Below are 23749 nucleotides of genomic sequence, written 5' to 3'. Positions count from 1 at the left end.
GACTACCTATACTTTATTGTTTTTTGCTTAGACATGAAACTCATCTCTAGGTCTGAGTTTTTGTACAGTCTCCTCTAATGGAGTTTATACACCACAGTGGAACAATAAGATTTATCTGTTTACCAAACTCTTACACAATAGTTACTGGTGCCAGGCACTAAATGCCCTTTAAATATTAACTCTGTTAATCCTCATAACAATCCCATTGACATTATTATTATTTTTCCCATTTTACAGATAAGAAAACTGAGGCAGAGATAGGCTAAGTCACTTCTTCCAGGCCACAAGCTCGTATGTAAACCCAAACATTTGGGCTCCATGGTCCATGCCCCTGACCACTGCATTATGCTGCCTGTCCAAAACCATCCCGTCTTTTCTAAAGGATTGGAAGGAAGGAAACAGCTGAGTCTAACCTCCAGGATCACACAGAATCCTCAAAGCAACACTTTTCCAAGTAAGGAAGCTGGATAACTTGCCCAAGGTCACACAGCCTTGTGGTGTGGCTGCCATCCTAACTCTAGTCTGTCTGAACTTGAAGCTCCCACTGGGCTGGAAGGACCACTTCCACACTAAACTACTGTTTCCTTTATATCTGAGTTGTAGATTTTATATATATATATATTTTAATAAATTCTTTATAGAATCTTTACATTTCTTTATAGAGCCTTCAGATCATTGTTAATTAGCTGATGGAGCCTGGTTAACTTAACAATTGTGCTTCTCTTTGCTCATCTACTGTGTAGTATGATAACAACCACTTTCATTTAATCACTCAGTCAATAGTTGCTGGTAGTAAAATGGTATGCACTTAAGATAGACACACAGCCATGGTCTGATGGGAAAGACAGAATTAAACATAAAATAAAAACAATGTGTGGCCAAGGAGAAAAAGACAGATTACATAACAGGAAAGTGGGCAAAACACTGAAATAAACACATTTACTAAAAAGGATACTCAAATGGCCAATAAATAAAAGGTACTCAACTTTAATAATCATCACAGAAATGTCACTGTGGACTAGACACTTAGTCTCTCGAACTTCAGATACATGTAGAATGTATGTAAATTAGCAATGAGTATACTCCTGGGACTAAATGAGAAAAAAGTGAGCCATTTTACCAGGACCACAATCCCCCATGCCCAAATGAACTCTGTAATTCTGAAGATCCTTCTTGGCAAATAAAGGCTGCCATTCATTTTGCTCTTCATATATGCATTCGGGTCGTCCTTAAAATCAGGTGCTTTCAATTTCTAGGCCATCTGAAGTTTGGTGAAGGAGGGCTTCTGTGACACCAAAGCTGTATCACAACCCATTGCTAAATGCATTAAAAACACAAACAAACAAACAAAAAACCCAGACCCATTGCCGTCAAGTCGATTCCGACTCATAGCAACCCTACAGGACAGGGTAGAACTCCCCCATAGGGTTTTCAAAGCTGTAAATCTTTACGGAAGCAGACTGCCACATCTTTCTCCCTCGGAGCTGCTAGTGGGTTTGAACCACCAACCTTTTGGTAGCAGGCAAGCACTTAACCACATCGCCACCAGGGCTCCTGCTAAACGCATACTCACTTATATTGTGACTGATCGTTGCCTCCGACATCTGGTGATGTTAATTTCTGCAGTAAAATTCTTACAATACTAATGAAAAGGACAAAGTTAACCTGCACAAAAAAAGACAATATATTTGTGCCTAATTTTCCCCTCCAGTGAGCCAGGAAACCTCCCCAGGGCCGGTCATGTGGCAGGGGATTCCGCTGGGCTGGCCCTGAGTCCATCTACCCCAAGCCTTGGGTCTGACTCCAGGTCCTGTCCATTACAGAAAGGCTCCAGCACTGCCAAGGGCTTCGTATGCTCTGTAAGTTGGAGCTGGGAATCATTCTAGCCTGAAGTCATGTATTTTACGACTTCAGGTTGCAGCAGCATAAGTAAATCAGTTTTGAAATGTGAAACAAACAAATGGAAATCCAATTTAGACCTCCAATCAAGCAAACTTGGTCAACCAGACTTTGCTTCCCCCTGAGGTTCTTTACTAACAGAACACAGGCTCTCCTCCTTTTTGCTGTACACAGTCTCCTGTCCCCCTCAAATGTTCCTTCTTCCCCGAAGGAGGCATCAAGTAACCTAGGTGCACTCAGTTTATATAAAGGATTGAGTTCAAACCACCAGGGACAGCAGTCAAGCTTCCACGAGGTTTTTCTCTCAAAAGACTGAGTAGAATAGGCTTTACACACATTTAATAAAGGACAATGGGCTCGTTCAATGGGTAACTCATGTTTCAATGCAGACATTACTTACTATAATAGAAATTAAAATTGGTATTCGTATAATCCACCAGGGAACACTGTGGTCGTTTGTATCCCAGCAACTATTGAAAAGAGAGAGGGAAAATCATGTTACCACTGATTTCATCTAGCAAACAAAACACATGAAGGTAAGTGTGCTGCCTGTGGATTTATCAGTGACACTGTGCTTTCAATACAAAACCTACCCTCATCTACCAGGGCATAAGCCATTTCATTTGGTTTTGTTATATTATGCCTTCTGACCTGCCTACTTAACTCCACTCCAAAAGCACGATTATACTGCATTTAGAAATCTTGAAACAATCAGCTCCAAGCAGTTGATTTTGTTTAGTTTTATTCTTCTCAACATGATAGTCTACTAACGAAGAGGGTGAAACCAAAGTGTAACCCAGAAGCCAGGGAGAAGGAGTAAGTTACATTTCATAATTCAATGTGTCTTAACTTGGATGGAATTCCTGGGTTCAGATGGTTAATCTGCTCGGCTGCTAACCAAAAGGTTGGAAGTTCAAGTCCATCCAGAGGTGCCTCAGAAGAAGCCTTGGTGATCTACTTCCAAAAACTCAGCCATTGAAAACTGTATGGAGCACAGTTCTTTCTACTCTAACACACATGGGGTCACCATGAATCTGAGTGGACTTGATTGCAAAGTTTTTTTGTTAACTTGGATGTCGGTATAGGTCAGGTTCACGCTGGCTTGAGTTGCCATCATAAATGAAGATTTTTTTTTTTCATGAAAATAGAACGTTTTCTCTCACCTCCCAAATGGTTTGTATTTGTATACTGAACGAAGCTCTAAAATGCCCTTAGAATAACTGAGGCAGGTGAAGCTAGGAAGGTTTGGTCGAGCAACACATTTTCATTTTTTGATTTTAGCTTCATGGTTATCTCCACTAGGAAGCTGTCGTAGACCGTAAACCAAAACCCAAAACCAAACGCATTTCCATTGAGTCAATTACAACTCATAGCGACCCTACAGCACAGAGTGGAACTGCCCCATAGGGTTTCCAAGGAGCAGCTCGAGCTGCTGATCTTTTGGTTAGCAGTGTAGCTCTTAACGACTGCGCCACCAGGGCTCCGCTGCTTTGTAAAATGCTCCGATTATTCACCCCCCTTGCAATGTGACTGTAGATCCTCCCATCAGGAGGTGAAGTCTATCTTCTCAGTCTCTGAATTTTCACTGGTTTTGGCAATAGAATGCGGACGAAGAGTCAGTTTGGGGCCCATTCTCTTGGAAACCCACACAGGCTCCCAGTGAACAACCCCAGCGGAGCCTGCTGGAGGGTGAGGGACTGCTTGGAGCAGAGGGAAGCCTTCCGGGCTGATACTCTCCTAGACCAGGCAACCCCCCATCCCCCCCACTGACCCTGAAGCTGACTACAGATGTATGTATAAGCGGGCCTGGCTGAGACCAGAAGAACCATCATGTAAGTCCAGCCCCAACTGCCAATACACAGAAACACACACTAAATAAACTGTGGTTATTTTAAGCCACCAGATTTTGGGGTGGTTTGTTACTCGGTAATAGATGACTGACACACCCTGAGATCACTTTTTGAGGACTGGGTGATAGCACAAGGTTCATCCTGGCAGCGCTAGTGCTTGTGCTTGGGGCCATGACCTGACTGTCTACAAAGAGCAGAAGGGCTCCAGGTCTGCTCTAGTGGTATTCTATGCCGAAGAAGAAGAAATTCATGAGAGAGAACAAATCTCTTAAGTAAACATACTCCAGTTTGCCACATCAACCTGATCTTCAACAGGTTGCCTTCTTGAACACTTTGTTTCAGGCAAACAACATGTTTTGTTTTCTTTAGTGAACACTATTCCTCCCTCCTTGGATACCGCCTTCACCAGTCAGACCTAGTTCAGTTCCCAGGTCTCCATGAATCTTCCTCCAAATACTTCCACCCCAAACGATTCCTCCAGCCTATGAGTTTCAGTGTCTTTCCTTTTCATTTATTGATTGTTCAAGTGCCGCTAATGTTGGCTGGAATTGCTTCTTGTCTTTCCAACCACAGAATAAGCTTATCTCTGTTTTCCAAGGGACTTAATATTGTGAAGTACTTAGTATTGCTCGATCTCATTTGAAAAGAAAAGGCATGGGCATCACACTTACCCTGTGTCTTCTAAAAAGAGCCTGGTCACAGTCCACACCACTATGCAGATAGTGGGGATGCCTGTGAAGAGATGTCCCATTATACACAAACCTTGCGCTAAACTGGAATGGGTTAACTTGGAACGAATATGCACCTTTCTTAACCAGAATTGTCCAGGACAATGGCTTTTTGATTAAAAGATTAAATGGAAACTCTTGTTTAAACCTATTCCTGCTGTTGTCGAGTCGATTCCGACTCATAGAGACCCTACTGACAGAGTAGAACTGTCCCATAGGGTTTCCAAGGAGCAGCTGGTGGATTTGAAGTCTTCATAAATATATACAAGTTCATATTTATGCTTTATCAAGCAGTAAAGGTAATTAAATATGTATTTGATAGCTGAGACTCTTACAAGGGCCTGAGAAGCATCATTCTGTATATTAGTGCTGTCACTGAAGACCATGGAGGTAAATGTATAGAGCAGAGAGGATGTGGTTACTGACTTTGTGACAACCTGAAGGAGCTGCCTGTTGTTTTGGCCCCTTCATTGCTAATGTGAAATGTTCCTCAACATTATCCAGTTAAAAAGAGGCTCCTATTAATTGGTGTGTTATCGAGGTTTCCTTATGGAATGACCTTCTGTTCTTTCTCCTCCTCTGGCCCCTTCTTCCCTCCATCAGTGTATGCTGGGCTGGGAAGAAGGAAGAAGAATAAACTGTTTTGCTACGTGGTAGCAACTCAGGTCACAGTTTGAGTATGGGGTAAAAGCAGCCAGGAATGGGAGTTTGAAACAGTTTTAAAACAGGTTCCTAGTTATGAGAAATATTAAAGGGTTGGCTGCAAAGGGAATCTAAGCAGTCCTAGAGAAGCTTTTCCCGAAATGCATTCTACAGGAGCAGCAAAGTCTGCGTTTATTGGGTCAGGGGGAATGAGAATTAGGAAGCTGAAAGGTTTGCATGAGGTAGTGGGGTGCGAGGTGGGGTGAAAAGGGGAGATATCAGATCAGGGTGTCAGGCCCCAGAGCTTGGAGCACAAACCCAAATGCACAATGGGCAATGCAGCAGGAGCCACAGGAACACTCCAGCCCCTGGGAAAGAGAGGCAAGGCATGCCTTTTGTAATCTTACCCCATCCAATCAGAAGATAGACCATGAAGTATCTGTTTGGGGAGAAGATAGCCATAAGGAGGGTGTGGAGGTAGAGTCCTTCCACTAAGAGCCAATAAAAGTTTGCCATGATGCAGTACTGGAAGAACACCAAACTCAGCTTGCAGCCAACCTGGAATATGACAAACAGAACAAAAGAATGTGGTCACATTTGGATAAAAATAGTTTATGGCAGACAGAGCTTCTCAGTACATAATGCACTCTCATGTCTGTATAAGGAATCAAGGACAAATCAAGGAGCTGTCTCGGGAAGGGAAGTGATTAATACAGTGGTGAGGGCGTTTACTGAAAAAATGCGTGTTATGTTAGAGGAGGTTCTTTGTATATACACAACATCCCAGACTATTTACAGAGTACTTCGAACTTACTATAAGATCAACATAGAGGGAGAGAAGGAAACGTAAATAATCATCCCTAAGAATAGTAAACTCATAACTTTTGGAGTGAACTGCTGGAAGCTTTTACTAAACATTGCGTTTTCAGCAAACTTGCCTGATCTCTTTTTTTCCCCTCCTCTCTACCTTGTCTCTATATGGGGACCCTGAGCTGCTGGTGGCACAGTGGTTAAGAGCTACTGCTGCTAACCAAAAGGTCGGCAGTTCGAATCCACCAGCTGCTCCTTGGAAACCTTATGGGGCAATTCTACTCTCTTCTATAGGGTCGCTATGAGTTGGAACTGACTCGACAGCAACAGGTTTGGTTTTTAGGTTTGGTTCTACCTCATCTCTATTAGGGGACCCTGAACTTCTACTAAGTGATGGTAAAATCTAGGCATGGATAAGGCTGACAGTTGAACAACACGATGAACGTAATTAACGTCACTCAACTGTACATGTGAAGACTGTTGAAATGGTAAATGTTTTGTTACCTATTTACTGTAATTAAAACAATAATAATAAAAAAGACAATTGACAAATGATGGCTCTGGAAATACATTTATAATATAAATGACAAATAGTTAATTGTTGTAACATATAGATAAAATAAGAAAAATACAATTTGACAAAGGGCCAAGAGAACTCGTGGAGAGATGCTCACTCTTACCACGTCACAGGGGTAGGTTAGGTATCAAGGAGGTCGTACTTACACCCCCAGACAGCAAGTTTTAAAACATGACTTCTAATTATTGCTGTTGCTGATGCAGGGGACAATATTCTTGCACATTGCTGATACAAAGGTCAATTGTCACAGCCTTTTGGAAAGCAATCTAGCAATATATTTATTACAATTTAAAAACAGATACACCCTTTGATGCAACAATTTTACTTTTCCATTCCAGCTGACAGGAATAAGAATGCAGTATACAGACACATGTTCAATGATGTTTATTGCAACTTTGTAGTGGTAAAAAATTATGTAACAGAGCTGCAGTTCAGGGAGAAACAATGGGATCTAACAGTGTGTTCGTTCTTAGAACTTGGCCATGAAATGTAGCATCCAGCTTTATTTACAGCCAAGTAGTTCACAGTTTACCAGGCATTTTCTTCTGTGGAGCCACTGGGTGAGTTTGAACCACCAACCTTTAGGTTAGCAGCTGATGGCAAACCCCTTGTACCACCAAGGCTCCTTTGATGTAACACTATGCAACCATTAAAAGAAGGAGATACAGATAGGCTAGTTGACCTGGAAGGATTTCTACGATGTACTGTTGAATGAGAAAAAAAAGATGCAGAAAAAGTTCATTTTAAACAGATGATTCTATTTTCTCAGTAAAATGGTTACAAAAACATTATCACTGTATCTTTCCACTTGTTCATTTACTGAACAAGCACATTCTGTGTGAGAACAGGTGACTTGGGGAATGACACGTCCTTTACTGCCTTCATCTTCTACAGCAGTGGCTTTCAGATCTTGTTCCACAAGAGTCAACAGCAACACAGGAGTGCCCACAGGTGGGCTAATGGGGAGGACGAGAGGGAGGACAGGGGTCCTCCAGGGCCTCCTGCCACCTCATTGGTGGCTCTGTTGGTGTTATGATACTGGAGTTAAGAGACATGCCCAAGGTCAGCTAGCCAGGTAGGAGCAGATCCCTAGCCAGACCCCAAGTTGCCTAGTCTAGGGATCTTCCCATTACCCAACACTGCCACACAACATTTGTACTTTAAGGAGCCTTGAGAGGGAAAGGAAGAGTAACGGTTAGTTGTAAAGCTTCTGCTAAAAGTTTAAATTCGAAGTGGTCATCTAGTTGCACACTGTCTTTAGCCTAGGATGTGATTTTCTAAAGGAGTCAGATTAAACAAGAAACAAACCCAAACAAGTCCAGATAAAGAGGGGTATCCAAAATGCACATTATGGGCTGGTTGATGAGCCCCTTCCCCTTTCTGGAGTGATGGATATTTGTGGAAATGGAATTCATGGCCACTGGACTAAGATGGCCTCAACTGGAGTCTTGACTTAGCTTCTTCAAGGCTCAATTCCCCATGAATACAAAGGGAAGGATAACACCTCCTCCGGGGTCATTCTAAGGGTAATTAGATAACATGCTCAAAAATGCTTTGTGAAATGCAAGGCATTTTCACTAGTGTATTTAGAAAATGTAAGGGATCTAGAATTTTTATTAAGAGCAAGAAAAAACAGGGTATTTTATTTAAAATGCATGAAAATACTGCAAGCCAAATGGCTATGGGATTGGAAATGGCACATAAAACTGAACAATGTGGAGAGGCTATGCAGGGTGGGCTGATATCTGTGGGAGAAGGGATCCCCTTGGTGCCTTGTGTGCAACCTGACTCCTCTGGAGGAGTCATTCCATGATGCGCCTTGAGCCCTGTGTACAGCTGGTGGCAGAGCTGTACCCATATGTGTCAGATTTCACGTACTCTGTGCCCACAGCCACACTAAGCTCCTAGGAGCAGGAAGAGGACACTCCTTAGAATCCCACAGAATGCACACAAAGCCCAATAGCAGCAGATCCTTTCAAGGAGATGAATCACAAAACAAGCACAGAACCGGGTCTAAAGGGATGAGTGTATCTGTGTGTTCTGACAAAGTTCCTCACTTACAATGCTCAGCCAATTCCCCTTCCTCCCTGACCCCTCTGCCAGTCTTGACTGGGCTTCTACATTGACACTGGAGGCTCTGGGGTCCGAGGATATGTCTATATATGGTAGCCACGTAGTTACTACTTTGCTGTCTCTGCAATCCCCTGTCCAGCCTTCCAGCCTGAATCTTTGGCTCTGATCCTCCCCACAACAAACCTGAGGCAAAAATCAGTTGTCAGCTTAGAATCGAACTTTTAGTCAGGTGAAGGGGTGCTAACAGTTAACACACTCAGCTGCTAATTGAAAGGCTGAAGGTTTGAGTCCAGCCAGGGTTGCCCCAAAAGAAAGGCCTGGTGATCTACTTCCAAAAAATCAGCCACTGAAAACCCTAGGGAAACCACCAACGAACACTGTCTTGTCTTCTTATAAAAGTGAGATCATATAATATTTGTCCTTACGTGATTGACTTATTTCACTTAGCATTATGTCCTCCAGATCCATCCATGTTATAATATCTTTTGTGAACTCATCATCGTTTTTTATGGTTGCAAAGTAGTCCACTGTATGTATGTAACACATTTTCCTCATCCATTCATCAGCTGAAAGGCACTTAGGCTGTTTCCATTTTTTTTTTTTTTTTTTTTTGCTATTGTGAATAATGCTGCAGTGAACACAGGTGTGCATAGATCTGTTCATGTCTATTGCCCTGAGATACTCTTTAAACCCTGAACTGAAAATATTCCGAGGTCACCTTTTAGCGAAAGAACAGTCTGGCATGCAAAATAAAGGATATTATCCATGAGTACAATGCTCCATTAAAAAACCATTTTTATGAGACCAAAAGGTCAACAATTACTCTAAAGCAAAGATGAGAAGATAAGGGGCAGGGAAACTAGAGTACTGGAAATGGAATAACCAGAACGCAATCAAAGAGAATGTTGACATAATGTGAAAAATGTAACTAATGTTGCTGAACAATTTCTGTAGAAACTATCAAATGGGAACCTAATTTGTGTGTAGACTTTCAGTGAAAACAATAAAATATTATTAAAAAAAAAAACCTATGGAGCACAGGTCTACTCTGACACACATGGGGTTGTCATGAGTTGGGGCTGACTTGATGGCATCCTTGTTTAAATGTTTTGACCTTGCTGGAGAGCTCAAGGCTTTGAAGTACATCCCCCTCAGGCAGGCAGAGCTTGGCTCTCCAGGGAGCACCAAAGAACTCTTGGTTAGCCTTAAGTTTGGGGCTTTCTAAACTTCCCATAGACCCTATGTGAAATCTGTTCTGGTCTACGGTGGGAATAAACTGCTTGCTTGATTCTCATGGGGAAGCATATACATAACGCATTCTACTCTGAAATATCTATCTTGAACATTCTCCTATTGCATCCAAAAATGAAAATTCAATCCCAAAACAAAAACAAGACTTGCCTTATGTGGCCCAATAACTGAGTGCCTAGACACAGCCATGTGCATGGTGCTCTTTCAGAGGCCAGGCCTGATTCTAGACACAGCTATTCTCTCTGCCGAGGACTCTGGCACTACTGACAATGCTCTAGAGTCCCCTAGAGCCCCTCTGGGCAGCCCAGTGGACCCATGCCAAGCCCCATGGCTGTAGCTACCACATTCAGCCCAGAAGCTCTGCCTCATGGCCCAGCCACTGGGGAAGAAGCTGGAAGCACAGCTATTGTTCCCTCTGTTTGTCTGCCAGCTGGGCACACTTGGCAGGAGTACAGAAGCTTTCAGTCTTGATAGGGAATAGACCTTTTCATATTCTTGGCTCCTGCTAATATTGTGAGAAAAAGAGACATGCTACCTGCTTCAGGATTGCTGCCCATACACCTGGCTTTGGAGAATAATGTCGGTTTAGTTAAATCTAGTTGGGAACAAAACTTTCCAAAATCTGCAACTGAAGGACAGGATATTTTTTCTTGTTCCTCATGCTGAGGTCTAACCACAAGTCTGGCTGACTGCTCAGAATTGTAACAGTCTTTATGGGAAAATGTGAGGGAAGAACCCAGCTCTCTTTCTTTTCCCTTCCTCCATTCTCTCTTGTCTTACGTGTCACTTTCCTCCCTCCTTTTTTCTGTCTCTTTTTTCCTCTCCCATTTTCCTTTTCCATATTTCTTCTCCTGGCCTCCACTCTTTCCTAAGATCACGGAGTTGGTCCAGGACTGGCAAGGAGGAGCTGGTGTGCGAGGAGGCACAGCTGGGGTCCTCACCCCCTGCTCTCATGGAACTGCAGTGCCAGCGCTGGGAGAAACAATGGGAGCTAATACTGTGTCCCTTCTTCCCAGTTACAGAACTTGGCCATGCAATGCAGCCCCTAGGGCCCACTCTTCAGGGCGTCCTGGCATTTGACATTGGAATGTGTACAAGCACCACTGAGTTTGAGTCCTGACCCCACCACGTTCTAGCTATGTGACTTTGGGCAAGCTGCTCAGAGGTTTCTTGCAGCCCCAGTTTCCTAATTTGTAAAATGGGCTAATTGCTATTTTGAAGGTTATTGAGAATTAACCAATAATGTCCAAGGAAACTGCCTGGCACTCAGGAACAGCTCAGTAAAGAAGGGGGAGGGGAGAGTTTCATGGTTCCCAGCTGAGGGGCTGGGGTGGGTGGCTGTGGCAGAGCAGAATCATCAGAGAAGCTATACAACCACCTGCTCCACTCCTAGGAGATTCTGAGTGCTCATTTCCCTCAGTCCCTCCAAGTGTGGAGTGGGCCAGATCTTTTGGACCTAAGGGGCAAGAAAAGTTAAAAGCTACTGCACTAGGACAAACACTTGATATCTGTGGGTTTAAGAAGGATCAATAGAGGAGGCAGTGGTGGCTCGGTGATAGAATTCTTGGCTTCCATAAAGGTGACCCAGGTTTAATTCCTGGCCAATGTACCTAAAGCACAGCTGCCACCTGTCTGTCAGTGGAGGCTTGCATGTTGCTATGATACTGAAGAGGTTTCACCAAAGCTTCCAGACTAATACACACTAGGAATAAAGGCCTGTTGATCAACTTCCAAAAATTAGTCAACGAAAACCCTATGAATCACAATGGTCTGCAATCAATCATGGGAACAGCACAGGACTGGGTGGAGTTTTGTGGCATTGTGCATGGGATCCCCATGAGTCAGGGGCCGAATTGAGGGCAGCTAACAACAACAATATCAAGGACACCCTTGCTCCCTGCTCTTCTTGTTAGTGCAGACTCTTAGGTCAAGGACCTCCATGGCTCTGACTTCCTCTCGGGAAGTGGTGATTTTTCCAGGTGAAGTATGTGGTGTTTAATTTTGTTATTACAACAGGTTGACTTTATTTTTGAAATCCACATGCATCATGAGCCAGATCATGCCCAGAAATATATTTACTTACCTGTAAAAAGCATGATGGCACAGTTTGCCTATGAAACAGCTGATGCTCTGCAGAATTATAAAGGGACTCTACTGTCTTAAAACTAAATTAATCCAAATCTGTTCAGCCCAAAGCAACTGTGCCAGCAGATGCCTCTAACTTTTGGAACGTGGAGAGGAGTCCAGAACTCCTGGCTTTTGATAGAAGAGAGTAGCTAACCTCCACAGCTATGACCTCAAATCAAGAGCGATGTACCAGAATCCCAAAAGCTTCCTGAAGATCCCGAGGCTCTTGTGGCATCATGTAATAGTAGAGAGAAACTTAGTAGACTGACTTGCATATAGGAGGTGCTCAATAAGTATTTGTTGTATTAAACTGAGTTGATTACATACTACATAACCATCCCCAATATAGCCAAGGCTGAAGAATAGCATGGGCAGCAAAAGGTGGAGCCTATGTTGCATTTGTAGAAACTACTAATGAAGATTATTTATCCTTGTACTAAAGAGTTGGAACCAAGCACAGTAACAGACATTCAACTGGGTTCATGATAAGACACTGCACATTACTGCCTACTGCATGGAATTTAAACACTGGACAAACTAGATTTCCTTCCAGCAGTTAGGATGGGATGGAGGCATTTATTGCTCAGGATCTAGGTGATTTAGACAGAATACAATAGAGTTGGGCATCTCTTCATCTATGGCAGGATTTTCCAACCTGGAACTGCTCTGATTGCTCCCTGCAATCAAAAGTTGGCTGTGAGTCAGCTCTCACAGCTCCTCTAACTCCCCAGCCCCTGACCTTGGACTCCATTAGACCTTGTATCATCTCTGTGCCTCAGTGCCATCCAACCTCTCGGTCTTGGCACTGCCTTGGGCCTGCTCTGATGCCCCAGCCTCTAGGCCTGTCCCACTGCCCAATCACCTTCCTCCTTGTCAGACCCTTTCTGGTTTTCAGACCTGACCAGGACTCCCAGGGGCCCTCCTGCATCAGTGCTGAGAAAGAGAAATGAAGACGAAGGGACAGAGGCAGTGTGGAGGGTGGCTGGTAGGGTCTGGGGTTCACAAAGGCTATCCTATTCTATTCCACGGCACATAGGAGGACTGCAGGCCTGTGGAGAATACCTGCGAGGGAGCCCTAACCACGGCACACCTTACCCATGAGGACGGCTGGTTGGGGCAATGCAGTGTGCCGGAGCTAGAGTAGAGGATGTTGTCCTTGACCAACACCGAGATGGCTCTCAGGATGAAGGAGAGGAACAGGTTCAGGTGGATGTAGTTCCGAGTGCAGTGCAGTTTCCTACCATCATGGAGGGAGTGGTGGAAGGAGGAAGGGATAGACATTAAAACACTGATTTTGTGTACACTTTGATAACTGCCTATGCAGTTTTTAAGACAGACTTTATTTTTTAGAGCAGTTTTAGGTTTACAGAAAAATTGTGCAAAAAGTACAGTTTCCATATGCCCTGTCCCTACCTGCACCTTGTTTCTCCTATTACTGACATCTTGCACTCCTGTGGTACATTTGTTACAACTGATGAACCAATACGGTCACATTGTTATTAACTAACACCCACAGTTTACATTAGGGCTCACTTTTTGTGCTGTACGGTCCTATGGGTTTTGATAGATGCACGTCATGTGTCCACCATTATTGTATCTTGTAGAACTGTTTCACTGCCCTAAAAATGCCTTGTGCTCCACCTAGTCATCCTTCCCCTTCCCCTGCCTAAGTGGTTTCTAAAGGTTTTCTTCTTTTAAATGGAAGTTAATCTTTTATTTAACTATTGTTGTTGTTGTGTATTTAGGTTGTTTCCATTTTGCACAACAATAAATATTTTGTACATAGACATTTTCCCTTATTTTCTATCTCCTTAGGTTAGATTCCTAGACACAGAATTTCAGAATTAAAGTACAAAGCAAAGCACGGTGAGAGTCAGGAACCTGCAGTTCTTTCACCCAGCGGACACGAGTCCCACATTACAGACATGAAGACCGGGCCTTTCTCTGCAAAAAGTTCCTGAAGATTAAAGTTCTCGGGCTTTTACTCAGTACTCAGGTTCCCCCCTCAGCATCAGTACCAGGTATTCAGGTTGCTGTGCTTTGTGCCTTTGAATTTCTCTGACATGGACGTTTTACTTCTTCCCTTCCCTTTTTCCCTGTCCTTTGATTTTAGTTCTATTTTGTCCCCCTGCGTCTTTTCTACTCTCCGATTCAGCCCCCTCCCTTCTCCCAGCTCATTAATTAACACTGACTGAATGCCTAACTTCTGTTATTAGGTGGGAACAGTTAGCTTTTATACATAGGTTTTTCCCCAGTCATACACTAAAGCAGTACCTTGATTTTTGAATGCATACCCCATCCCAAATCTCCCCTGATCAAGCCCCCAAGAAATTCAGTAGGTGAGGTGAATACCTTTTGATCAGGAGAAAGGACTTCTCCCTCTGTCTCCTAGACTCCTATGTTCCCATTCACCCTGCTCATCCACCCCCATTCCCATTTCCATCCCGAATGTCCCTGGTAAAGGACAGCTTGCCATAAACTACACTCACCATGTTTTCTCCACATTTTGGTGTCCCACCACATCAATTTTCACTTCTAGTCACACATAGATTTAAAATCTGTTTTTTGACTACCATATGCCCCTAGACCTGTGCTATCCAATACAGTAGCCACTAGCTACATATGGCAATTGACACTTGAAATGTGGCCAGTACAAATGAGGAAATGAATTTCTATTTTATTTAATTTTATCCATTTAAATTTAAAAATGGAAGCAGTGTAAAATATTTTTCCATTACATGTTAGCTTTATCATTTTGGTAGCACTATATTTCACTTTCTATCGTTATCCATAGGGTTTTCATTGGCTGATTTTCAGAAGTAGATTGCCAGGCCTTTCTTCCTAGTCTTAAGTCTGGAAGCTCCACTGAAATCTGTCCACCATGGGTGACCCTGCTGGTATTTGAAATACCAGTGGCATAATTTAGCAACTCATTGCAACATTCAAGGCACCGGAGTACCACAAACTGACAGATGAACAGGAAGCTAACAGAGGACATCATGCTTGGCAAAGTAGACAAAAAAACCCCACGGCTGTCGAGTTGATTCTGACTCATAGCAACTCTACAGAACACAGCAGAACTGCCCCATAGGGTTTCTAAGCCTGTAAATCTTTACAGAAGCAGACTATCCCATCTTCCTCCTGTGGAGCCTCTGCTGGGTTCGAACTGCCGACTTTTTAGTTAGCAGCCAAGCACTTCACCACTGTGCCCCCAGGGCTCCACTTGGTAAAGTAGAGGGCCAAGGAAAACGGGGGCAACCCTCAATGAGGTGGCTTGACATGATAGCCACAGCAATGAACTCAAGTGTACCAATGATCATGAAGATGGCACAGGATCTGGCAACATTTCGTTTTGTTATACATAAGGTCGCTATAAGTAGGAGCTGATCTGAGAGCAACTAACAGCAACATATTTCATTTTAACTGTTGTACTGTGTATAATATTATTGCTGTTGTAGTCTGTATTCAGGCCTGTACATCCTTTCTAGTATTACACATAAATACATCACTCATCTAGCTGAGTAAATTGATTCAGGGATGGATTACCCAAAAAGCAAGGTATGCACGGGCTTACTTGTGCTTACTTACTAATCTGTAGTGCACAATTTCACCTGTTATTCACCACGTGGGTGTGGTGAAATCCATGTGAAATTGTGCACTACTGATTAGTAGGTAAGCACAAGTAAGCCTATGTGTGTCTTGCTTACCGGTTAATCCGCCCTTGGATTGATTCAATTTAAATGATTTCTTTCCATGCATGGATGTAACATTTTAATGTGCTTATATGAATATTTTATAGAGACAGTGTTACAGTAATACCTTTTAAAATCATAATTGGCTATTTAAATACTTGTTATTTTAATTATAATATAAATTCATTATTTTTTCTAGTTTAAAGAAATAAGCATGGGAAAATTTTAAAAATGAAGCCATGCTCAGGATACAAATTCAAACGGAGATGAGTACTAATTCTATGACCAGAACAGTACAGACAAAAAGATACTAGAAGAAGGTATACTGCAAGTTTCACAATGTATGTTGTTGTTTGTTGCCTTCAAGTTGGCTCTGACTCATGGCAACCATAAGTACAAAAGAACAAAACTTTGCCTGGCCCTGTGCCATCTTTATGATCGCTGGTGTGTCTGAGTCTATTGTTGCAGCCACTGTGAATTACTGAGTGCAATTTGCCAAGGTAGAGCTATATGAAAAAGTTTTTCCTGTGTTACAAAATTTTTAAGTTAATAAAGTGGGTAAATGGAAAGATGTTTTCAGCAGATATATAGTAAATTTGATAAGAAGTTTCCTCTCAACAATCAAAAAAGAAGTGACAAAATTAATCCTCTGAAATCCCAGTTAAAAGCCCAACAAAAAATTTTAAGCTATTTTGGCTAGCTATAATATGGATTGAAATCATGTACAAAAAATTTATTTTTAGCTGGAGAGATAGTAAAAGAAATTATTTAACTTATGGAAATTTTTTTAGAGGAATATGAAGAAAGACTAAAAACGATATTTTACAAAAAGTAAAAAATCTTCAATACAAGAAAAATCTGAGGAACATTATTTCTCATATTAATGGATTTACAGTTCCTTTTCAATTTATGCAATGCCCCCTTTGAATCTGATGTTAATAACACTGAGTTGACACAAGAGTTAGTGAATTTACTTAAAATGGGCACAGTTTTAAAATGGATATGTTTTGGCTTTAAATTCAAATCAATTAATCTAAAAAAGACAAACCAGTTTCTCAATGTGAACATGAATATTAAAGGAAAATCATTTCTGGTACCCGATTCAGTTACTGGAAAACTTTTAAGTATGTTTGAATGAATTTTTCAACTGTAAATTTTATAAAATCTAAATGCAGATCAAGTATTTCCAATGAAAATTATGTATCCAAATTGAGCTGTAAGTGTGAAATACAAACTGGATTTTAAAGACCTACTATAAAAATAAAAATGCAAAATACCTCATTAAATTTTTATATTGATTACATCAAAATAATATTTTGGATCTAATTATTTAAATAAATGTATGATTGAAATTAATTTCTCTTTTTCTTTTTATTTCTCAATTGCGGCTACTAGAACATTTAAAATTACACAAGTGGCTCACATTATATTTCTATTGGACAGCGCTGATCTAAACAGTCATCAAACTGTGCTGGTTCTGTTTACAGTGCCTTTTTTTCCTGGCACCTGTCAAATTCCTTCCATAGCCACTGCCCTTTATTACATCCTGCCCAGCTCTAGTGGCTTTCTCGAGTTCCTTCCACAAACCTCTACTGGGTCAATTTTTCCAAAGCATTGGAGAGCCTTCTCTCCCATTCAAACCCCCACGCAAATTAGTCTTTTGTTGAAGGTTCTTCACCCTTGAGTTTCTGTTATTTCTTCAGCCTGATTATTTATTTTTCTATCAACTCACCCATATCCTTTCTTGCACCTAAAGGTACCATAAACATGTCTTGGATATGTTGCTTCTTTGTTCTTCTGCCTAGCATGCACTCCCAATAAAACTCTTATCTCTTGGAATTTTATTCCTCTTATAAGACCTGCATCAAATGTCACCATGAACCTGTCTTTGAGTTTAACTTTATGTGATGTCTTGCTTCTCGAAAAAAAATGCTCAGAACATTTTATTATACTTCTGTCCTAACGCTTAAATTCTGCTTTGGAGAAGACTTAATTGGATACATGATTGGACTTTGAATGTTTCCATTCATTTTACCACCCAAGCTTATTTCAGTGACCTAAGACAGAGCAGATACTTAAACACTTTTGATTGTTATTCCTATGAATAAACAAGGTTTTTGTGATTTCCCTATACTTTTTAATATCTTTGTGTAAATATCTATACATAATAGGAATTCCTAAATAGGTTTGATGGTGTACATTGATCTGATAGTTACAAACTTCAACATTACTAAAATACAGCAATTATTAATTGTTTGGAGTTATTAGACAACAAGCTGTTCCACAAAAATGCACTTCTAAGATCATTAAACACTGACTCTTTAAATAAAAAAAAATTATATTTTTGAATGACACTAAAAACATATACTAAAGAAGATTTCCACTTGTGGCTATGAAGGAAAAGTTTATCTAACTGGGCTACCACTAAGGGGTCCACATGATTATGAAAAATTGTCTAAAGGTTTTGGAGAGTAGCCAAGGCAGCTAGGACTCAAAGGGCCAAGATCCTGGAGAGAAAGGAAGTGCTCTGCAATAAGCTCCATGCTCACCCTCTACCTCTTTTTGTCTCTTCAGAATATTTGCTTATTTATGTCTCAGGACATAGAAGCTGTTTAGAGAGCAGAATTCTAGAGCTTATGTAACAGTCTCACTAGGCTGACAGGAAAAAAAAAATGAAAAAGGAAGGTAAGAGCTTTCAAGGTAACAGGTGTGAGGAGTAATGACTCTGTAGAAAAGGAAAACATGGAGAATAAAAAATTCAGCAAGCAATTACCCACTCAGGCTTTCTGTTTTGTTTCTTAAGGTGTGTATGTGCTGGGTGAGAGGGTGAGAAATGAAGCAAAAAATGGAGGTTATGAAGGTAAAACGTTTGGCAGAAATTTTAGCAACCTCATGATACTGGGTGACAAACATTGAATTCAGAGTCTGCAAGGTGGAGGCATACCCAAGCTTTCATTTGAGACCCCTAAAAAGATACGGCCTAGGAATAATGACAAACTAGAAACAGACCACTGTGCACAAAGCTATAAATATAGCCTTAAATCAACTCAATGCTTGGTTAGCTCAAGGTGATCAGTCCATCTTGTCCCTGCTTGATAGAGGAATACTAAATCCTCTATAGTACCATGTTCTGCTGCTATTCATAGGATCTTCACTGGATCATTCTTTTCAGAAGTAGACCGCCAGGTCAAACAGTCAAGAAATCAAAAGATGCATTGCACTGAGCAAATTTGCTGCAAAAGACCTCTTTACAGTGTTGAAAAATAACAATGTCACCTTGAAGACTAAGGTGCACCTGACCCAAGCCATGGTGTTTTCAACTGCCTCATACACATTGATGAATAAGGAAGACCGAAGAAGAAATTGATGCCTTTGAACCGTGGCACTGGCGAAGAATATTGAATATACCACAGACTGCCAGAAAGATGAACAAATCTGTCTTAGAAGAAGTACAACCAGAATGCTCCTTAGAAGCAAGGATGGCGAGACTACATCTTATATACTTTGGACATGTTATCAGGAGAGATTAGTCCCTGGAGAAGGACATCATGTTTGGTAAAGTAGAGGGTCAGCAAAAAAGAGGAAGATGTTCCACAAGATGGACTGACACAGTGGCTGCAACAATTGGCTCAAGCATAACAACTATTATGAGGGTGGCACAGGACCAGGCAGTGTTTCATTCTGTCGTACATATGGTTGCTATGAGTCAGAACCAACTCAATGGCACCTAACAACAACAAACAGTACCATAGCATACAAAGCCTCTACAACTTAATTATTTGTCCATTATGTCTGGTATTCAGTAAAAAATTATGAGAAATGCTAGAAATACGGCCAAATGGCAATATAATACCACTAAACAGAAAAATCAAAACAAAGCAGACAACAGAAAGAGATCTAGATACTGCCATTTTAAGACAGACTGTAAAATTACTGTTTAATATATTACAGAAAATAGATGAAGAGAACTGGAACTATTTAAAAAATCCAATGGAAATTTTAAGACTTAAAAGAAACCCTGATGTTAAGAATTAAATAGATGGATTTAACATCAGATTAGACACAGAGAAAGAAAGCATTATGAATCGGAAAACAGTTTAGCAGAATATATCTATATTAAGGGAGAGAGAAACAAAATAATGGAAAATAAAGCAAAAACAGTAAGAACTATATGGAAAATGTCAAAAACAAACATGTGAAAATAGGGTCTCAGCAGGGGAGGTGAGAGAATGAGGTAGAAACAATATTTGGAGATACCAGCCAAAAATTTTTGAAACTGATGAAAGATAGTAACAGATTAAAGAAACTCCATAAACCCCAAAAAGGAGAAATTAGGAAAAAAAAAAACCCACATTAATCCACATGACAGTACAACTGCCGAAAACCAAAAACAAAGGAAATAAAATCTTCAAAGCAGCCAGAGGAAAAAGAGCATGTTCTTTGAAAGGAGCAACAGTAAGACTGGCAGCTGGCTTTCGAAAGAAATAATAGATATGTATCTTTAAAGTGATGAAAGAAAATAAAATAATGGCAAACAAATAAATCAATACGTCACAAAAATATCCTCAAACATGAAGGCAAAATTAAGATGATTTCAGGCAATCAAAAAACCATGGGAATTCACTGCTAGTAGGTCTGCACTAAAAGAAACAGTGAAGAAGGATCTTCTGGCAGAAGGAAAATGATCCCTGATGGAAGCATAAAAATGCAGGAAGGAATGAAGAACACCAGAAAAGATAAATATGTGAGTAACTCTAAATAAATACTGACTTCTAAAACACAAGAATAATAATGATGTTTTGTAGAATTTAAAATATATGTGGAATTCAAAATAATAATACAAAAGGTGTGAGGGGGTGAATGCAAATAAAGTTCCTCAGCTGAATGAAAAGTGGTAAAAATAGCAATCCTTGTCTTATAGTGAAAAGTAATTAAAAACTTCAAACAAAAAGAAGCCCTGGCCCAGACGGCTTCACTGGAGAATTCTACCAAACATTCAGAAGAAGAGCTTACACCAGTACTACTCAAACTATTTCGGAACACAGAAATGGAATGGATACTTGTGAATTCATTCTATAAAGCCATTATAACCCTGATACTAAAACCAGGCAAAGAAACCACAAAACTTGAAAATCATTGACCAATATCTCTCATGAATATAGATACAAAAATTCTCAACAAAATTCTAGCCAATAGAATTCAGCATCACATCAAAAATATATATATATACCACAACCAAGTGGGGCTCATACCAGGTATGCAAGCATGGTTCAACATTAGAAAATCAAACAACATAATTCACCACATAAATAAAATAAAAGAATCACATGATCATCTCAATCAATGCAGAAAAGACACTCGACAAAGTCCAACACCCTTTCCTGATAAAAACTCTCCATAAAAATAGGTATAGAAGGGATATTCCTCAACATAATAAAGGGCATCTATACAAAACCAACAGCCAATGTCATTCTTAATGGAGAGAGGCTGAAAATATTCCCCTTGAGAACAGGAACAAGACAAGGTTGCTCTTTATCACCACTCTAATTTAACTTTGTGCTGGAAGTACTTACTAGCTAGAGTAATAAGGCAAGGAAAAAAAAAATAAAGAGCATCCAAATTGGTAAGGAAGACGGAAAACTGTCCCTATTTGTGAATGATATGATACTATACGTAGAAAACCCAAAAGACTTCATGAGAAAACTACTGGAACTAACAGACTCAGCAGCATAACAGGATACAAGATAAACATACAAAAATCAGTTGGATTTTTATACATTGATAAAGAGAACTACAAAAAAAAAAAAATCAGGAAACAATACCATTTATAATATTCCCTAAAAAAAAAAATACTTACGAATAAATCTAACCAGGGATGTAAAAGACCTATACGAAGAAAACTACAAAACACTATTGCAAGAAACCAAAAGAGATCTATATAAATGGATAAACATACCATGCTCCTGGATAGGGAGACTCAACATTGTGAAAATGTCAACTGTACCCAAAGCAACCTACAAATAAAATGCAATCCTGATCCGAACGCCAATAGCATTCTTTAAAGAGATGGAAAAGCTAATCATTTATATGGAAAGGGAAGATGCCCCAGATCAGTAAAGCACTACTGAAGAAGAAGAATAAAGTAGGAGGACTTGCACTACCTGACCTCAGAACTGACTATACAGCTACAGTAGTCAAAATATCCTGGTACATTGCTTTGGTACAATGACAGACACATTGACCAATGAACAGAAATGAGAAACCAGATGTAAACCCATCCACCTATGGTCACCTGATCTTCGACAAAGGCCCAAAGTCCATCAAATGGGGAAAAGACAGTCTTTTTAACAAATGGTGCTGGCAAAACTGGATGCCTATCTGCAAAAAAAAAGAAAAAAAAAAAATGAAACAGGACTCAAACCTCACATCATACACAAAAAGTAATTCAAAATGGATCGATCAAATATCTAAATATGAAACCCAAAACTATAAAGATCACAGAAGAAAAGATAGGGTCCATGGTAGAGGCCCTAATACACAGCATAAACAGGATATAAAACATAACTAACAATATACAAACACCAGAAGATAAGCTAGATAACTGGGATCTTCTAAAAACTAAACACTGAGGCTCATCAAAGGACTTCACCAAAGAGGCGGGGCCAAGATAGTGGAGTAGTCAGACGCTGCCAGTGGTCCGTCTCACAACAAAGACCCGAAAAAACAAGTGAGTCAATTATATATGACCATCTAGGAGCCCTGAACATCAAAGGCAAAGTTGAGTAATCAGACTGAGTGGCAGGGGGAGGGAGAGATGGTTCAGAAGCAGCAAGGAGTTGCCAGACCTGACCTGGCAGGAACCAGCACCCTGCAGGCCGGATCAGCTGCCTTGCATGGTGAGGCAAGCAGTGGCATTTGGGACGTGTTTTCCATACCAGGAGAGACTGAGTGGCGGAGAGTCTACTCAAGTCTCCAGAACCAGTGAAAAGCAATGCTCAATCAGCAAAACATAAGTACATGTGTCTAACCTACTGCATGGATCAAAACACACCCTGTTTGGGAAGAACGTCTCTCCCATTTGTCTGCTCCCTCCCTGCTCTGCACGAGGTCTGGGCAGGCTTTAGCAATCTCTGCTTCCCTTGGGCCGGAAGTAAGACCTGTCATGTGCCTTGAGCCATTCTCCCAGCCTTGGAGAGGGAACAAATTAACAAACAGGAAAAAATAATCTGCCAGTTCCCCTAAGCTGGGAATCCAGGGTGGGCACAGCTCCTTCATGTAGGCACAAGCATAGGGGTCCAAGGACTTTGAATGCTTTTCACCCCTGCATAGACCTGTGTGGGCCCATTTCAACAGCACAGGCCCTCATTAGCACCCAGGGTAATACAACGAAACATCAGGGTATATACTTGAAGCCTAACTTCACTTTATCAGCTATATGGTGGAGTGGCAGGATCGTGATGCTTGACACTGCTCTGCTCATTAGGCAGAATCCTCACCTACCCATATCAGGGGCATGAGGGCTGGTGACTCCACCCACGCCACTTAGCAACCTGTGACAGGGGTCCAAGAATAAGTGATGCCTCCCAATCCTTACAATTAACAGCATTGGGTGCCCATAGTTTGGCTGCAAAACCCACCCACCTATGCGATCCAGGGAATAGGGACACGCTTTCCTCCCAGACACTCAGAGGCAGCCGTCAATCCCCTGCCTTGCTTAGCATGTGACCCCCTACTGCAGCCAGATACCTATGCCTACACCAATCACTTCTGCCTGTCTAGGACTGTAGGTGAGAGCCTGCATCACATACTTGGTGACTGAGTACCTAGACACCTAAGCTGAATCCATACAAGAAAAGTAAATGGACTCCTGAGCTCACTTATGCAGTAACAGATCTAACCACCTGGTGACAGGACCTTACAGCTTTAAAGGCACCAACTAGCTCACATGAGCAGCCTATTTGAGCATATCAAAACAAAACAAAACGAGAAGGTAGGACACAGTAAGCAAACATAAAATAAATATAACAACTTATTGATGGCTTGGAGACAACAGTCAATATCAAATCACATAAAGAGGCAGACCATGATGGCTTCAGCAAG

The 23749-nt window shown here is 41.1% G+C and overlaps 1 protein-coding gene across 1 annotated transcript in view; it reads right to left on the bottom strand.

Annotated features, from left to right (window-relative positions):
- The window catches only part of VIPR2 (vasoactive intestinal peptide receptor 2), a 293628-nt gene that overhangs the window by 5764 nt on the left and 264115 nt on the right, over positions 1–23749 (bottom strand). The window contains exons 6-10 of the mRNA XM_004385888.1: positions 13053–13194; positions 5527–5677; positions 4421–4481; positions 2300–2369; positions 1574–1665 (exon numbers count right to left, since the gene is read on the bottom strand). Coding sequence (XP_004385945.1) covers positions 1574–1665; positions 2300–2369; positions 4421–4481; positions 5527–5677; positions 13053–13194 — 516 coding nt within the window. The remainder of the gene's footprint in view (positions 1–1573; positions 1666–2299; positions 2370–4420; positions 4482–5526; positions 5678–13052; positions 13195–23749) is intronic.

This window comes from Trichechus manatus, unplaced genomic scaffold (assembly GCF_000243295.1).
Source record: "Trichechus manatus latirostris isolate Lorelei unplaced genomic scaffold, TriManLat1.0 scaffold00149, whole genome shotgun sequence".
Lineage (NCBI taxonomy): Eukaryota > Metazoa > Chordata > Mammalia > Sirenia > Trichechidae > Trichechus > Trichechus manatus.
Note: the sequence above shows the minus strand (reverse complement) of the source record. Positions and strands in the feature narration are given on the sequence as shown.